At 41.3% G+C, this 18745-nt stretch overlaps 1 protein-coding gene across 1 annotated transcript in view; it reads left to right on the forward strand.

Moving 5' to 3' along the window:
- Positions 1-16542, forward strand: part of SRD5A2 (steroid 5 alpha-reductase 2) — a 41477-nt gene extending 24935 nt beyond the window's left edge. The window contains exons 2-5 of the mRNA XM_047069075.1: positions 4441-4604; positions 9097-9198; positions 11753-11903; positions 14904-16542. Of these exons, the coding sequence (XP_046925031.1) occupies positions 4441-4604; positions 9097-9198; positions 11753-11903; positions 14904-14970 (484 nt within the window). The 3' untranslated portion in view covers positions 14971-16542. The remainder of the gene's footprint in view (positions 1-4440; positions 4605-9096; positions 9199-11752; positions 11904-14903) is intronic.
- The last annotated feature ends 2203 nt before the right edge of the window (positions 16543-18745 follow it).

The following is an 18745-nucleotide window of genomic DNA, read 5'->3' on the forward strand; positions in this document are numbered from 1 at the left end:
GTCACACAAAATAAGATTTTAAAAAGCGTGGGATTAAACATAACAAAAAATGTGCAAAATCTATGTGAAGAAACTTAAAAATGTACTGGGGAACACACAAAAAAGACCTGAGTTAGTGCAAAGGAACCACCTGTACCTGAATAAAAGGGTAATGTCAACAACAACCTAATAAACACATTACCAAAAACAACACGTTTACTGATCTCTTCTTTGTTCCGGTCTAAGCACCTTGCATATACTGACTCACTTAATCCCCAACCCTATGAAATGGGGGGTGGATGAAGAGACAGACACAACAAATGAAGTTAGGTGACAGGGTCATAGAGCTAGTAAATGGAAGAAGCCCTACAATTAAAAAAAATATATTCATTTACTGAGAGAGAGAGAGAGAGAGAGAGAGAGAGAGAGTGCAGGGGAGTGGCAGAGAGAGAGGGAGAGAGAATCCCAGTCAGGGTCTGCACCATCAGCATGGAGCCTGACATAGGGCTCGAACCCACAGACTGTGAGATCATGACCTGAGCCAAAACCCAGAGTCGGGCGTTCAACAGACTGAGACACCAAGGCACCCCAAGAAGCCTTGCAATTTAACCCCTGTGCACCACTGCTTGAATTTTCTCTTGGTTAACTTAAAAATTGAGATATAATTCACATACCATAAAATTCATCATACTAAAGTGTACAATTAAATGGTTTTTAGTATGTCGAAAAAATTGTGCAACCTTCACCGTGGTCTAATTCTGGAATATTTTCATCATCCCCAAAAGAAATCTTGTACCTGGTAGCAGTCAGTCCCCATTCCTTCATCCCCCAGCCCCTGGCAACCGCCTGTCTCTAAGGATTTGTCTGTTGTGGACATTTCATATGGATGGAGTCATAGAATATGTGGCCTTTTGTGACTGGCCTCTTTCATGTAGGATATTGTTTTTAAGGTCCATTCATGTAGCATATGTACCACTACTTTATTCCTTCTTATGGTTTAATAACATGTCATTGTATGGATGTACAACATTTTGTTTATCCATTCATCATCCATTCCCGTTTGGGTTGTTTCATTTTGGTTACTATAAATAATGCTGCTATAAATATTTGTGGACAAGTTCTTGTATTAATGTATGTTTTCATATATTTAAAATAGTTAATTTATAGTTTTTGTCTGGTAAGCTCAGTGATAGGGCTTCTCAGGGACAGCATCACCGTCTTTTGGTTGCTTTTCTCCCCTGTGTATGGGTCATACCTTTCTGTTTCTTTGTATGTCCCACGGTTGATTGTTGAAAATGAAGCATTTCTGATGATACTTTGTGGCAGCTCTGGGAATCAGATTCTCCCTGCCTTCCAGGGGCTTGTTGTTGTTGCTGTCTATTGTCATAGTCATTTGTTTGCTTAGTGACTTTTCTGAACTCATTCTCTGAAGTCTTCATCTTTATTGTTGTGGCCATTGAAGTCACTGCTTGTTAGCTCAATGATCAGTTAATGATGGCACAGAGCTTTCCCTATACACCTGAAACCAATTAAGTCTCCCTTGTCTTTGCCAAGGACCTCTGGGTGTCTTTTAAGGGACTTGTTCAGTAATCACCCATGTAGTTTACAGCTCTGCTTTTAGCCTTGTTAGCTACTTGTGCAAACCTTAAGGTCAATCAGAGGTGAGAGTGTAGGACATTTTCAGGTCTGTTTTTGAACATGTGCATGGTCCTATGCATGTTCATGGCTGTGTAGATTCCCAGAAACATACCTGAGATTTTCAAAACCCCTTATGGACATCTCATTCCTCCATCTTTCCTTTAAAGCTTTTGGATGAGTTTTTCATCTGCCCCACCTGTTATCCGTTGCCTCAGGCCACTGTCCTAGTAAAACATTCAAAAACATCCCCCTTCCCCAGAAACATTTAGCCCTGGGTAAGGTTGATTGAGGTGGTCAAAAGACAAGCCTTTTGAGGGGAACCACCAGACAGATAACATGATGACTTCTCTTTGGGACTAAGGCTCCAGCCCTGTTTTCCTCCCTCCAATCCTGGGAATGCGGGCTGTTACTTTTGAGGCTGTGCTGAGCTGGAACGTGGGAAATGGGACTAAGATGAGTAAGTTAAAATGCACGGTGTTTGTGGCCCTTCCTGAGATTCAGCTATTTTCTTGCCTAAATGCTCCCCATGTTACTGCAAGTCTGGGCTAATACCCAAAGTTTTGACAAAGTTGATTTTGACTTTTATTTTTTTGCCAGTTTTTTCTTTGCTTTTATGCTTTTTTACAAACTCTTAGAGGTCCCCCTTCTGCGATTTCCCTCCCTTAATTAATTTTTACATCTAGGAGTATTTCTAAAATTAGCGGGGTGAGTGTTCCATGAGTTGGTTTTAAAGTTCAGATGAAGAAATACATAATATAGAATAAGTTGAAAAGCCTCAAAAAGAGTAATGATTTAAGAATAGTCCCACCTACAACTGGCTGACTCAGTCACTAGAGCTTACAACTCTTGATCTTAGGGTTGTGAGTTTGAGCCCCACAATAGGAGTAGAGTTTACTTAAAAAATAGCCCCACCTAGTATTGAGATATATATTAAAAGTACAATTATTAAAACAGTGTAATACTGGCAATCAGTAGATCAATGGAAAAGAATCGAGAGTCTAGAAGAAGAATCAATTTTTATGGCAATTTAATAATACCAATGGTAGTGCATGTCAGTGAAAAAAAGAATTAAGTAAATTTACTACCATTAGGAAAAAGATTTAAGTCGGATTCTTATCTAACTTCTTACAACAAAAGAAATTCCAAATGTATCAAAGGTTTAAAAGTAAAATGTAAAATCATTAAATAATGAGTGGTTATAAGACTTTGGAAGCAACCCAAATATCCATCAAAGTAAAATAGATAAACACATGTGACATATTCATACATAACAGTAATATACAGCCATGAAAGTATATGAACTATATAGCTTATATACAACAACATGCTTGAACTATATAGCTTATATGCAACAACATGCTTATATTAACAATATGAGTTAAAGACATGACATTAATGATACTCTAATAATCATAGAATATGAGTCCATTCGTATGGAATTAAAAATGAACAGAAATAAACCATATTTTTATAGATGCATCCAAATGTGGTAAAATTGTAAAGAAGCAAAAAGAAATTATCACAGAAATCAGGATGGTGGTTATGTCTGGGGTGATGGTGGTACCATGAATAGGGAGGGACCCATGGGAGGCTTCTGGGAGTGATGGGCATGTTCTATTTCTTGACTTGCTTAGTGATTATATGGGTGTTTATTTAATAGTTATGCATTAAACTGTTCATGCACGGGGCGCCTGGGTGGCTCAGTTGGTTGGGCTTTGGCTCAGGTCATGACCTCACGGTCTGTGAGTTTGTGCCCCATGTCGGGCTGTGTGCTGACAGCTCAGAGCCTGTAGCCTGCTGTGGATTCTGTGTCTCCTTCTCTCTCTGCTCCTCCCCTGCTCACACTCTGTCTCTCTTTCATTCTCTCAAAAATAAATAAAAATATTTTTAAAAATCTTAAAGACCTGTTCACATAGGTTTATGAACTTACCTGTATGATTGTTATATTGAACGATAAAAGAAGGAAAGTTACAAAGAAGATATAGTTGATGTCTAGCATTCAATTATACCTTGGCAAATTTTTATTTTGAGGCTATTTCTATTTTTTTTAGTTCGATCTTCCTAGATTACTCTAGATTCCATAACATTTAGAGGACTCTCTTTCTTTTCTCATGAGATTTTTCAGTCCACTTTCTAGAAATGCTACAGTATCAGTAATTAAGTCTATCAGAGAGACATAGAAAAATGCATCGTTGAGTGGCTGCTATAAAAATGTCATTGCACTGCTGCATGGGGCAGGCCAGGCTTTCCCTTTCTTCAGGATGGTATGGATTTTACTTGTAGATTGATATAAAGCTGATCTCCAATTCTGGGCTCATAGGATTGAATTTATTAACTACTGGATGGAGAGGAAATGTAACTTTCAAGGCTGGTCTGAGAATAAAATGAGGTAATAAATGGTGACTACTATGGATTTTAATGAAGTGAGATAAATAATAGCATAAATGATTGCTGTAGAATTGAATAATAATATTCTTCTTTGCATAAGTTCACCGGAAAATGATTTTATAAAATGGGTTTGATGTGGGGCACCTGGGTGTCTCAATTTAGCATCTGACTTTGGCTCGGGTCATGACCTCATAGTTTGTGCATTTGAGTCCTGCTCCAGGTGTACTTGAGCCCCGCTCTGGGCTCCACACTCTCTTACCTTCCCTCCCTCTCTCTCTCTTTGCCCTCCTCTCACTCTCTCTCTCTCTCTCTCTCTCTCTCAAAATAATTAATTAATTAATTAAAGAATGGGCTTGATATAATTGTTTATTGTTTCATCTTATTTGATTTTTTTTTAAACAGTGTATTCTGTCCTTTCTTTCCCATATACCCCAGGACATTTGTTTACTCATTGCGTACTAGAGGGAGGCCTTTTCCAGTTGTGCTCCTCGTCAAAGGCTTTGTTTTCTGCATGGGAAATGGACTTCTCCAAGGCTATTATCTGATTTACTGTGCTGAATACCCTGCTGATTGGTACACAGACATACGGTTTAGCCTGGGTGAGTACACCTGACGATCTCCCATCCACACCCCAGTGAATATCCCTTCCAACAGCCTGAATCACCATCACCTCTCCCCACCCTACTGCAATAACCCTTAGTGACTCCCTTCTCCTCTTCTCTCCCTGCTACCAGTCTTTCCTCTATAAAGCAGTAGGAGAGCACTTTGAAAAACATCATTCCAGCCCCCCGCCCCGAGAATCCTCCAGAATTCTATTACTCTCAGGATGAAATACAAATTCCTTACCACTGCCTCTGCTTCTGACACCCAAATATTGTTTGTCCTGCACAATTTCCCAACCCTATTTCCTGCCTCCATCCATTTACTGTGCTGTAGCCTCAGGGAACTTCCTGCTGGGCCTGAAATGGCCAAGCTGGTCTGGCCCCAAAACTTTCAAACAGACCATTCCCTCTGTCTAGAATGTTCTGTCCACATATATTCATGGAGATTGGTCCCTCACTTTACTTAGGTCTCTATCAAGTTGTGCCTCCTCAAAGAGACTTTTCCTGACCATTTATCTAAAATAGTAGAAGACACTAACTGTTGAATTTTTTTTTTCATTATCTGCAAGAGGAACTCAAGTTGGGAAGGTTCAATTGTGCATTACTTTGACTCAAACCAAAATGCAGGGATTATCCTTAATTTTTCTCTTTACATCACACATCCAGTTCTATCCATCAGCCTAGTACAGCTGCATTTAGTTCCATAACTGTGCCAACGGGGCTCACTTCTCCCTCACTGCTCCAACTTTGTCCTAATCTGAGCAGCGATGACCTCTTGCCAGGACCACGACAGTGAACTTCAAACTAAGCTTCCTACCACTGGTACTAGCCTTCAATAGCCCCTTTAGCACACAGCAGTCAGAGTCAACATTTGAAACCACAAATGACCGGGAGCACCTGGGTGCCTCAGTTGGTTGAGTGTCTGACTCTTGATTTAGGGTCAGGTCATGATCCCAGGGTCACGGGATTGAGCCTTGCATCAGGCTCTGCACTGAGCATGGAGCCTACTTTAAGCGTCTCTGTCTCTGTCTCCCTTTGCCCTTTTCCTCTGCTCTGTGCACTCTCTCTCTCTCTCTCTCTCTTAAAAAAAAAAAAAAGAAAGAGAAGTAAAAAGAAAACACAAATGACTGGAGGATTAGTTATATGAATGCCGATACACACACACAATGGAGTGTTCTGGAGCCACAGACACAAACAAACAAAATAAAACAAAAACAAGGAAGGTCTTTGTGTGCTCCTGTAAGATGTCTCCAGAACATGTGGTTATATAAAAATCAAGTGTGAACAGTATATATAGTATGCTACTTGTCATGTAAAAATGGTGGGAGGGAAGTGTGTGTGTGTGTGTGTGTATAAAACTGGAAAAGGGAGTATCAGATTGATAAAAACTAAAAAGGTGACACATAGATTTTCAGGGAAAGAGAATGCGATGGTGGGCAGAGCTTCTCTTTTGATATGGTTGTGTCCTTTGAATCACAAAACTTCATAACTTAGGTAAAAAAAAAAAATCTAAGTGGGGGCACCTGACTGGTTCGGTCCAGGGAGCAAGTAACTCTTGATCTCGGGGTTGTGGGTTTGAGCCCCATGTGGGGTGTAGAGATTACTTAAATAAAACTTAAAAAAAATCTATGATACGTATCAAGGAGGTCACTTGTTGGGATGAGCATTGGGTGTTACATGGAAGTAATGAATCATTGGGTTCTACTCCTGAAACCAATACCACACTGTATATTAACTAACTTGAATTTTAAAAAATAAATTTAAAGAAAACTTAAAAAAATCTAAATGGAAAAAGTTCCCTAAAATTGGGAACAAACAAATAAATGTACCTAACTATACATCAAGCTGGTAACATAACCACACAGGAAAATGACTTACGCCAGTTTACAGGAAATAAGGCAAATGAAGAAGTAAGCTGAATGGCACCATGAGAAAATGAGCCAGTCTTATCTAGAAAGGGGAGCATTCTGAGGTACAAGAGTCCAGTCTTTTCAAGAAGTCAGTGCCCTGAAAAAATGTTTTAAAAAGGTAGAGGTCAAAATGGTCTTAAAAGAGATAATGACCAACTACAAGATATGGTCCTATGTTGGACTTTGGTTTGCTCAACCCAGCTATAAGGAGCATTTTGCTTCTTCCTGGGGAAATTGAAATCTGGCCTAGATACTACACAAGATGAAAATCTGGAAGGATACGCACTAAAGTGTTTAACGGTGGTAATTTCTGGGTGGTGGGAATAAGGTGTCTTGATTTTCTTATTTTTACAAATTCACATGTAGTATTCCACATATTTATTTCTTTTGTAATATTAATAAACAGAAATACGTTCCTATTTTTCCCTCTTAAAACCTGACACTGGCTTTCTCTTGCACTTAAAAATCCAAACTCCTCACCAACGTATATAATGCTTACTGTGTTTTTTTTAATTATCATCCAGTCCACATTTTCTCACTTTTCCCTCTATCTTAAAATTTCAACTGCAAAGTTTCTACTTCTTAGTCACGGTAAACCTATTCTAGCCTCAGGGCCTTTGCACCTAATCCCTATACTAGATTGCTGTCCCTCAGTTCTGTGTGTTCTCATTATTCAAATCACAGGACAAATACCAAATCTTCAGAAAAGATTTTCCGCCTCATCTAAAGTAGAGACACCACTTCCCCTCCCCAGCTCATTCTCTATCTCATGATCCTATGATCTTCTGCTTTGGTGTGACATTATATAATTAAAACAATTTTAATTATTTGAATTCATTTGTTTCCTTCCACTAAAATGTAAGCTCCATGAGAACAGACACCTCGACTGTTTTCTCACTACTGTATCCCTGATGTTTAGGACAGTGCTTGGTACATAGTAACAGTAAATAGTAGTTGAATGAATAAGTGAATGAATAGATGAATGAATGAACACATAAGTGAGTCTTGTACCATCCTTGTGAAATAGGTACTGTTAGAATCTCCATTTTACAGATGACAAAATGGAGGCTGAGAGAAGGTCAGTGACTTGCCCAAGGACACACAGCACAGACTCTGAGTCCAAGGTTCCTGCTTTGTCCACTGCTGTGCATGCTATCTCCCCTCCTTCTCTCAACGTCTTGCCATTGGTGTCTCTCCCCAGTTTCCTTTTCTTCCAGGCCAATAACTAAAAAAAAAATTATTATCGGAGTATAGTTGACATACAATGTTATATTAGTTTCAGATGCACAACATGGTGCTTCAGCAATTCTATACATTATTCAGAGATCACCAAGATAAGTGTAGTTACCATTTGATGCCATACCACGGCCAATGATCTTTCGACTAGACAAGACTGAAAATCATATCATATCGTATTTCATATCACACTAAATGAGGTGAGAGTAGATCTGACTGTTTTGAATTCAAGTGTTCTTGCTTTTTGCCTCATGTGTTTTGATCGGTACAAATACGCATTGTTGAGAGGTGAGGTTGGGCATCTGGGTGGAAAAATAGAGTGTTTCTGGGTTGTAATGGTGCCCATTGGGGTGTAAGACCTAGCATCCCTGATCCTGGCTCTCCTCACCTCAGACCAGGGCTCTTTCTGAACCAATGTATGGGGAACAAGTGTGTGTGTGTGTGTGTGTGTGTGTGTGTGACTGACAGTGGTGGAAACCAGTTTACTAGGTGCCAGTCTCCCCAGTCCAGCTCATGTTACTTTCATGCGAATGGATGTATCAATGAGGAATGCTCTGAGCATTGAGTCACAGAAAACCAGTTCATAATGACTTAAATAATTAAGAATTTATATTTCTTACATAGCAAGAATGTTCAAAGGCAGGTGACTTCTGCATCCCTTCAATTGCTTACAGATGTCATTAAGATCCCAGGAACTTTCTATACTTTCTTTTCCACTGTTCTTAACATGTTTGTATGTGGTCCTCATGATATTCACTCCATGACTGCAAGACAGTTGTTATAACTCGAGGCATCACATCTGGCAATGAATGAGGAGGGTGACAGAAGAGGTGCTGTTCCATCTGCACTTTTATCAGAAAAGCAAAACATTTCCAAGGAAACACCCAGAACATTCACTTCCCTTTACATCCTTGTGGCAGAAATAGGTCACATGACCACTTTTCAGACTTCCAGCCTCTATAGTGTGGGAAGGCAAAGGAAGGGGATTTGGAATTACTTGTTGAGTTTGCCAATCACAATTTAATTATTTGTGAATGAGTCAAAAGCTTGCTATTCATTCATTCATTCATTCATTCAAGTATTGGCCGATGGTGTTGCCTCCCTTTTTCTTCTCTGCCACCTGCCTCTATCATATGACACAGTTCTATGAAACAATGTGGCCTCTCCACTAAATTTGGGACCATGACTAATTGGCCACCCTTTGACATTCTTTGTAGCATCCTCAGAATTTGAAATTGAATGCCCTTGTCTCCATTTTTAGGAAGAAAAAAAACTTAGCTTGTGAGAAAAACACCAAAATCAGGATACATTTTTAACTTCTTCCTTCTGTCTTCTTTGCTAAGGTATCTTCTTATTTATTTTGGGAATGGGGATCAACATTCATAGCGACTGTATACTGCACCAGCTCAGGAAGCCTGGAGAAGTCATCTATAGGATTCCACAAGGTAATGTCTTTCCTGCCCTCCAGATTTCTACTCTTCCTTGGGAGCCTTTCCCAGGGATTATGCTATGAACGGCAAATGGAGTGGGGGGGGGGGAAGTGACGGCACAAATGACACACTATATCTCCATTTGCCTCTGACATCCCCTCCCACCCCACAACACATTTGTGTTTTTTATCTAAACCTGGAAGTTCAAGAAAGGCAGAGGCATCCTCAGGAAGGTGTGAGATCATAACACCCTAAAGGTGGGGTAGTGCAAGGCTGGGGGCAAGGTGGAAATAGGCTACCACCTAGTTACAATAGGTACGATTACATGTGCTGGGTTAGGCTTCTCTAGAGACACAGAACCACTAGGATACAGATACGGATACAGATATATATCTATATCTATCTATCTATCTATCTATCTATCTATATATATATATATATAGAAAGAGAGAGAGAGAGAGAGAGAGAAATTTATTCTGAGGAATTGATTATGGAATTGATTATGGAAGCTGAGAAGTCCTATGATCTGTTACGTGCATGTTGGAGACCCAGGAAAGCTGGTGGTGTAAATTCCAATCTAAGTGCAGGAAAAGACTAACATCCCAGCTTAAAGACAGTCAGGCAGAGAGAGTGAATTTTCCCTTACTCGGCCTTTTTGTTCCATTCAGGCCTTCAGTGGATTTGGTGAGGCCCACCCTCATCAGGGAGGGAAATCTGCTTCAGTCAGTGTATAGATCCAAACATTAATCTCTTCCAGGAACGCTCTCATGGACATACCCAGAAATAGTGTTTAACCAAATATCTAGGCACCTTATGGCCCAGTCAGGTTAACGCAAAAAGTTAAGCATCATGTGTACACAGAGTGTTGGTCCTTCCTGAGTCAGCAGATAAAGATGAATACTGTATGACTTGTCTTTTCCAGTTGACCTAGATTTGTCTAGTGAGTAGTCAGGGGTATATTTCCTACCACTTGTATTTTCTTAAAGGTGTGGAGAGCCATAATTAATCACAAATTAGGATGGGAGGTCTTGCAACTACAAATGCATTCTCAGATATAAAGTCACAGGATATTTGAAACCCTAACTGTTCCCAAGAAATCAGGGTGTGAGGTTGACAAACATAAGCAGCTGAGAGTGAACCAGTCCAAGTAATCCTTGGATATTTTAGGTGGTACTTATATAGGTTTAACCTCCTTTAACCTAAAAAGGATGGCTCCCATCCTTTTTGATGTAAATGGAACCTAAATTTTCCTAAGTTACAATATGGTATTAATATTCATTTTTAAAAATTTAAATGTTGCTGACATCCTAATGGTATCTACATAAAACAAAAATAATGCCATACATTGATAAATACCATTTGCTGCATTCACAGGCAATTTATAGACCCTTTGCAGTAGGACAGTGGTTCCTCCCAGGGTCTGGAAAATCACAGGTCTGGAACTGCTGAGGCAGTGTCATCTTTAAGGAAGATAAATTTAAGGGGCTGTGGGATTTTAAATATTCACTCACTAACCAAACGAAGAGCAAAGAATGCTCTTAAAAGCTCCATTGTCGAAGTTAGTTTCCAACTTCAAGGTATGTTAGAGAATGATTTGAAAACAAAATATTCTTGGGGTGAGAATGATTTGAAAACAAAATATTCTTGGGGCGTCTGGGTGGCTCAGCTGGTTAAGCATCAGACTCTTAAGTTTGGCTCAGGTCATGATCCTGGGTTGGTGAGTTCCAGCCTGGCATCAGGCTACAGGCTGACAGTGGGGAGCCTGCTTGAGATTCTCTCTCTCCCTATCTCTCTGCCCCTCCCACACAGACATGTGTGCTCTCTCTCCCTCTTTCTCAAAATAAATAAACTTAAAAAAAAAAAAAGAAAACAACAAAATATTCTTTATAGAATTGTGGAAAGAAAACGACTAGTTTTTGGTGAGTTTCCCAGTTTAGTGTGGGGCAGAAAGTGGATATATTTACTGTCATTGGAAATGTGTTGGTTTCTATTTATAGTTTTGATATCAGACATACATGGTTGGATAGAAAAGTAAACCTTGAAAATCAGCAGAAGCACACCTCGCGGCGGCGGGGGGCTGGGGGCGCGGTCCCCAAATCTACTTCTGGCATCAGCTCAGGTTTTTGTTCTTGTCACACTGTGTGTTGTTGCATTTTGTCTGAGTGCCAGCGTGAAATATGCTGGCAGCAGTGTGGGTGTCCGCGGGAGAAGGGAGAAGGTGAGAGGTGGCCTGGAAACATTACTTAATAGAACGAAACAAACCCCACACCTCCTGCCCCTCTTCTGCGTCCTGTCTGGGAGCCAGGGGTGCAGCCGTTGCTAGAGACTGGCTGGAGCCTGTCAAGAAGTTGCTGCCACTCCTCATGATTCTGGGATGTTCCGAGAACAACAGGCTGCGTCACTTTGTTTTCCCTTGTCCCCAAGAAAACTGCCCTAGACTGCAGTGACCATACGGAAGTCCTCAGCCCCTTGTCCATCGTAGCTCCCCTTTTATATTTCTACATAGGAGGAGCGGTTTTAATGTGGCAATGATCCAGTTCCGATGATTCTTTCTTTCTTCTGCATGCAGGTGGCTTGTTTACCTACGTTTCTGGAGCCAATTTCCTTGGTGAGATCATTGAATGGATCGGCTATGCCCTGGCCACGTGGTCACTCCCAGCGCTTGCATTTGCCTTTTTCTCACTTTGTTTCCTTGGGCTGCGAGCTTTTCACCACCATAGGTAAACTTTGCACTCAGGGTGGCAGCATCCAAGTAGCTTACTTCTCTAAACAGGCTTTCAGCCCTGGGAGTCAGATAGATGTAGAAACTAAGACATGTGTTTGTATAAGGTAAAATTGATACAGTTTTCTGGACTGGTAAATTCTGACTTCCTGGGCTTTCACTGAACTTGGAATTTAGCCAGATGACAGTATTGTAAAAAAAAAATTTTTTTTTCTATGAGGAAAACTAAACCCATTGGGGAGTGACTTGGGGAGCCACCTAACGCCTTGATGAAGAAGGCTTCCCAGGGAGAAGCACCTTGTGTCCTCATATGTTAGGCGGCTCTGTGCCCTCCTAGCAGGCTCACCTGCTGGTGGTTGGATACTGGGTGGCAGTGGGCTATAGGGAAGGGTCAAGAGGCACAAGGAGTGCTTCAGTTCAACTCACTTCCGTTTCTCTGCTTCAGTTCACTTCACTTCTGCCACATTTCTAAGTGTGTTCTGTGGGCGGAACTTTCCGCAGCCTCACAGGTAATTCTGAGGGACAGCCAGGATACAGTCCCACCAAGGGACAGCCTGGCCCCAGGTCTTGTGGGGCTACTTTCTTTAATTCTAGGCTTGGTGCTAACAGTCCAGGTAATCAAAGAGCCTTGGAAACTCCAGGATTATTTTCTTGGAATCTGTGCAATATTTGGGCTTACTTGGGTATGGGTACTTCCCTTTCCCTCTACCTCCTCCCTCCATAAGTCATAGCCAAGGTCATTGCTGGCTTCCTGGGAAGGCAGGGTAAGTTAGTGCTTATGTGGTATGATTTCAGGACTGTCCCCTCACCTGGGGAATTGTATGGGTTTGGAAACTTTTCTCTGTAGGGCTAGCCTTAAGCTTTACTAACTTCCACCTCCCTCCCAAACCCTGCACCTCGGATGGGGCGGGGACCAAAGCATTGACTAAATGACTCACTGCAGGGGGAAGGAAGGCAACATGCTAAGTTGTTACCAGGCTTTGAACTTGAATTTCAGATCCTTTCTCTAAAATGGCATTTGTTAAGAAGGGCATTTGTTGGAATGAGCACTGGGTGTCATATGTAAGTGATGAATCACTAAATTCTGCCGAAATCATTATTATACTATATGTTAACTAACTTGGATTTAAATAAAATTTAAAAATTAAAAAAAATAGGGGCACCTGGGTGGGTCAGTCGGTTGAGCGTCCGACTTCGTCTCAGGTCATGATCTCGTGGTCTGTAAGTTCGTGCCCCATGTCGGGCTCTGTGCTGACAGCTCAGAACCTGGAGCCTGTTTCGGATTCTGTGTCTCCTGCTCTCTCTGCCCCTCCCCCGCACATGCTCTGTCTCTCTCTCTGTCAAAAATAAATTAACATAAAATTTTTTTTTTAATTAAAAAAAATAAAACGACATTTGTGGCTGGAGACAGAGAGAGAGAAAGAGAGAGAGAGAGCGAGCGATAGCCAAGGGGAGAATAGCCTTGGAACCAGGATCTGGGGGACCCTTAGGCTCCTGCATAGGTGTTTTAGTTGGGCTAATGATTAATTTCATAGTTTAGAAGGTTAAACCAAGAATGGGTTCTTTTCCTTGGAGTGGAATTTACGCAGACCTGTCAGAAATGAATAAAACAGTAGCTGTCCTCATGACCCGTGCCAGCCACCTCCTAGACTTGGTGGGGACAGGCTGCAGAGCACCCTTCCTCTCTTGAGGCAGAGTCTGCTCACCACCAGAGGTGGAGAGGGAGAGGGCAGAGAGGGCATCAGCCAGCAGTTCGAGGAGCCCTGAGAAGTGGTCTCAGTGGAGCTGGTCAGGGGAAGGACAGCATTTCCACCAGAGGTTTCCAGCTGGTGCCCCAACAAATTCCTAAGTGTGGCCCTGTCCTGTTAGGTCAGACTGCTCCAGAGGGAGGCCCAGAGGGCATAGTCATAGCACCGGAAACCTGCCACCTCTCGTCGGATATTATTACTGGGTGTCCCCCAGTTCAAATTAAGGCACTTTAACAGAGTGCATCATCTTGACTATAACCTGAGAACTACCAGCTTCAGTTAGCTAGGAGGACAGACTGGTCACTGAAGGAGAAAGCCATTTCACAACTTCTGTTAATCTTTCAGGGTTGCCGAAACAGATGGCCGCAAACTGAGTGTCTTAAAACAATAGATATTTATTTCCTTGTGGTTCTGGAGGCAGAAGTCTGAAATCAAAGTGGATGTAGGGTCATATTCTCTCTGAAGGCTCTAAGAGAGAATCCCTCCCTGCCTCTTTCCGGCTTCTGGTTGCACCTGCCGTCCGAGGTGTCCCATGGTTTACACAGCTCCATTCCTAACCTCTGCCTCTGTCCCCACATGGCCTCCTTCCCTGCCTGTCTCTGTCGTGGTGTCTCTTCTCCCCTTCAGTCATACTGGATTAAGGGCCTTCCCTACTCCAGTATGATCTCATCTTACCTTAATAAATTATATCTGCAATGGCCCTATTTCCCGGTAGGGGGTTAAGGCTTCAAGCATCTATTCTGGGGGACACAGTTCAACCCATAACACAAGATAACATTTTCTTGGCATTCCCAGGCCTCATGAGGGGATATTCGCTTGGGAACATTACCAGGTCTCAAGGAGTAACCTTGCCCATTGTCTTTGGGGTCTTTGGTTCCTTATTTCCCGGTTGAATCCATTGAGCAATTCTTTCTGGCTTATACTTTTTTTTTTTATTGTGGCAAAATACACATAACATAAAATTTACCATTTTAGCCATTTTAAATGTACCATTCAGTCGTCTTAAAGTACATCCATAATGTTGTGCAACCATCACCACTGTCCTCTGGCTGTTACTTTTTATTTCCCAACACAAGAAGCTTCAACATGTACAGAAGAGGGTGCAGGAGGGAGAAAGAAGATGGACAAATGGCCGTGTGGAAGAGTCAGGCCCTGAATAACTGTAGGTTGATTAGTCATAAGGATTTCAGACCCAGCGAACCTCCACTGTTGACCACTGCTTATTATAATTATCCTTTCTTGTCTTTTAGGTTCTACCTCAAGATGTTTGAGGACTACCCCAAATCTCGGAAAGCCCTCATTCCATTCATCTTTTAAAGAAACCAAATAAAAAGGAACAGAGCTCCCACATGACTGTCGAGTACCATCAGGCTGCTGAACCTGTAACTTTTAAAGCTGCACTGTGCATATACATAAGAGTAGGCTTCTTGCGTTCCAACAGCTGTCCTGGAGATCCTGTGAGGTGGGTACTTAGTGTGTACTCCACTGTCCCAGAGCGTCTCTTTCCTGATCTCCTTTTGAAGCTTCGACAAGGCTCTTTTCCACACAGAGGCATCTATCTGCTTCTTAGCTATTCCTCCTAGAAAGTATAGAACTTCCCTATATTTTTTTCTTTGGGTGATCTGAGTATGTGTGGCTGAATACCTACTCTACATCAATGTAAGACATCTCTGTAGTCAGAGAGGTTCCCAGTTGAGGGCATTGCTTATAGACTTTATTAAAGGTGCATATTCTATACCCATACAAATTAGCAGATATTGAAAATCTGAAGCTGCATGGATCCTGAGCAAATCTACTCCCAAATGGAAACTCAGTCACACTTTCCTTTTCCTTAGTTAATTATGAAAGATGTGAGATGGACTTTTAATAGAGGAGGCTCTCTTCATCTTGCTAAAGATGCAACGATGCACTGACCCCATTTCAAATTTGTATATTATCTCAGTGCCCCTATCTTCTGAAGGATTCCATGATCCCTGTTGGAGATATCCCCAAAACTGGTGTGGGTTTTATTGAAGGACGGCTTTTCATGACCACAAAGAGAAAGACATGACTCTGGTTGGCTCCTGAGAGAATTAAAAAAAAGTGTTTTATAGTAGACATTGTCAACTCTGGTATTCTCTGAAACCTGTGGAAATATCCAAGTAATGAGAGAATGTTAAAGAAGGGAATTGACTGGATAAGATCATACATGGCTTGCCTGAAGACAATTGCAGTGACACTGAAGCATATCAGAAGCACTCAGCAGCTCTCCTCTTCTGGGATTTCTTCACTGCAATCCTCGGGATCTGATCAGGAAGGCATTTCCTGGGGGCAGACTGAACAGCAGTCCTCAGGACCCCTGAGGGCAGATGCTGAACCTCTGCCTCTGAACCAGAGGGACGCAACTGGGCAGAAAGCCTGTTTTGTTTGGCTCAGACAGGGCTTCACACATAGTTTGACTTCCTTTTTTTCAACATTTGAAGTTTCCAAAATTTCAAAGTTAGGTCTGTACATTTCAATTGCCTTTAAAAAGTTGGAGGATCTGAGATCATGAAGCCCACTAAGAATGGGGACTGATCAGCTAGTAGGCATTAGAATTTGCAACCTCGGTGGAGGGGTCACCTAGCATGGGAACTTGACATCGGGCTCTCTAGGGAGGGGCTGAACATTCATAATCAGAATGTACAAAAATATTTGTCCCCTCAGGTCCAGGTTTGTGGCAAGTGTTGGTAATATTTAGCAAGCCCTTTTGAAAAATGAACACTAGGTTTATCACACGAGGTACTAAGTACAGAAATTCGCTATATAAGAAACATAGGATGCTCAGAAGATCTAAGAATGATATATATTACTGAAGAATATAAATTGTAATCATATAAGTGTTTTTCTGTTTATTAAATGCCTCTCAAATCACGGATGCTAAGTAATTTTGTTTGAATTGAAAGATCCCTGGGCTCATAAAGATTTTTATAAGGTGTTGACCTGTGGGGTTTTTTGTTGTTGTTGTTGTTTGCTTTTGTTTTCTTCCTTTTTTTTTTTTTTTTTAAAGTATTGCTTCCTTTTTGCTCTTCTGTCTTCATTTTGTCAACTTGAAATAAGGGTCTCTGAGTTGAAAACAAAAGAGAAATATAACTTAACAGTGTGTCTCAGGCACAGCTCAGTACTCCAAGAAGGTGCAGAAAAGGTGCTGGAGAATGTGCTAAGGCTAGATGATACCCCTCATGTTCAAGAATATACAGGTGGGGGAGACATTCTCAGTGAAGTAAACCTTAAGGTGTAGCTTGGGCTCCGTGAAACAAAAGACTTCCAGTTCTCTCCATGACATTGAAAACTGCCTTTATTAAAACTTTTATTTTATTGCCATATAAAATATCTGGGCTGGTCCTTGAACTGCAATAAGTGCTTGATGAATGGCAGCTGCTCTTTGCCTGGTAGGTCCATCTCTGGATAAAACTGTCATTCAGCAATTGCATTTTTTGCCACAAGAGGGTGCTCTCTAGAATTTTTAGGCCAACCCTGATTTAATAAGGTAACTTACATATTTGGAAATTTTAAATACCCTATTGTCATTTCAAGTTAACGTGATCGTCGACTTTTCTTTTTTTAGTTTATTTGTTAGTAATCTTTACACCCAACGTGGGGCTTAAACCTAAGACCACGAGATCAAGAGTCCTACAATCTATCATATCAGCCCCAGCCAGGTGTCCCTAATGTGGACTTTCTTAATTTAAATATAATGTGGATTAAACTTCACGTAATCTTAACTCTAGTTTTAAAACTGAAGTGCTCTCAGTGTTCTAGGGCCATTGTTTTCAACTCGTTTTCTCTGTGTAGGGCTAGAATATGTATGCAGATGGAGTACAATAAAAGTCTGAAGGGAGGGTATGTTCATCCTTAAATGTATTCCCTTTTCTCCTAAAACTAGAGTGCAACAAAAATATGGTTAGTGTAGGATTCTATGGAGTGGTTTTTGAAACAAGAGGTTAAAATATGCCTGTGGCTTAGCTAACGAAATATTCTGTCTTGCTCTTGCTGAAACTTTCATGGAGGGAACGTTTTCCTCCTGACCTTGTGGGAGATGTTGTAGTGTTCTGTTTGTTTTCAGAATGAAAGAGCCAAAGCACATTTAAGACATCAGCTAGTTCTGCCCCATTCACATAATAGATGGAGACACTGAGACCTGCAGTGTTAAAATGCCTTCCAAGGTCACGTAGCTGGTCAGAGCAGCCATCCTGTCTTGCCCCTTTAAGAATCAGAAGTTTGTCTTTCTTTGGGCACGTGGGTGGCTCAGTTGGTTAAACGTCTGGACTCTTGGTTTTGGCTCAGGTCTCGATCTCACGGTTTTGAGTTCGAGCCCTGGGTCGGGCTCTGGGCTGGCATCTCAGAGCCTACTTGGGGTTCTCTCTCCCTCTCTCTCTGTCCTTCCCCCACTCGTGCTACCTCTGTCTCTCTCAAAATAAATAAACTTAAAAACAAAAGTTTGTCTTTCTTCTTAGGGCATAGCAGGCTTTTGTAAGAGAGACCCAGGAGAGCCCACATAGATAGGCTCTACATAGAATTTAAGGCCTGAACATAATCTGCAATCATTTATTAAGTATTTAAAATACAAAAAAATGGTAAGGGGTGGGAGGATATTGTTGAGTTAGACATGATTCTTGTCCTTTAGGGGCTACCATTTAGATTTCTGAGGAACTCATGCAGGAGAAAAACAGCCAGAGCTTCAGTGTGGTGCTACAGTTCAGAATCTACCAATTGTCACATCTATTTTGTGGAATCTGTTACCCGCACTCTGTGGAGAGGATCAGGCTATGCATTATCATGAACCTGTTTCATAAAATGAAGGTGTGGTAGAGATCATGGTGAGTAGAGATGGCATTTGTGTTCTGGGAAGGGTTTCCAGTCCCAAATTGCCCTTACCCCCAATGCTTACCTCCAGAAGGAGCAGCACTGGCTTTACTGTATTCAAAAGGGGGAGAAAAAAAGAACTCTAATGAGAAATTTGCAATTAAATAGTGATTTAGGTGGTCTAACCCTTTCAGGAACAAATAAATAAGCCTATGATTTTACTGCCTTGCAGTTTTTTAATAGCTGTCTTGACTTTTTGTGGTAACCT

The sequence above is a fragment of the Lynx rufus genome, unplaced genomic scaffold, assembly GCF_022079265.1.
Source record: "Lynx rufus isolate CCGP_SWC_20201006 ecotype Redwood Valley unplaced genomic scaffold, mLynRuf1.p SCAF_8, whole genome shotgun sequence".
Classification (NCBI taxonomy): Eukaryota; Metazoa; Chordata; class Mammalia; order Carnivora; family Felidae; genus Lynx; species Lynx rufus.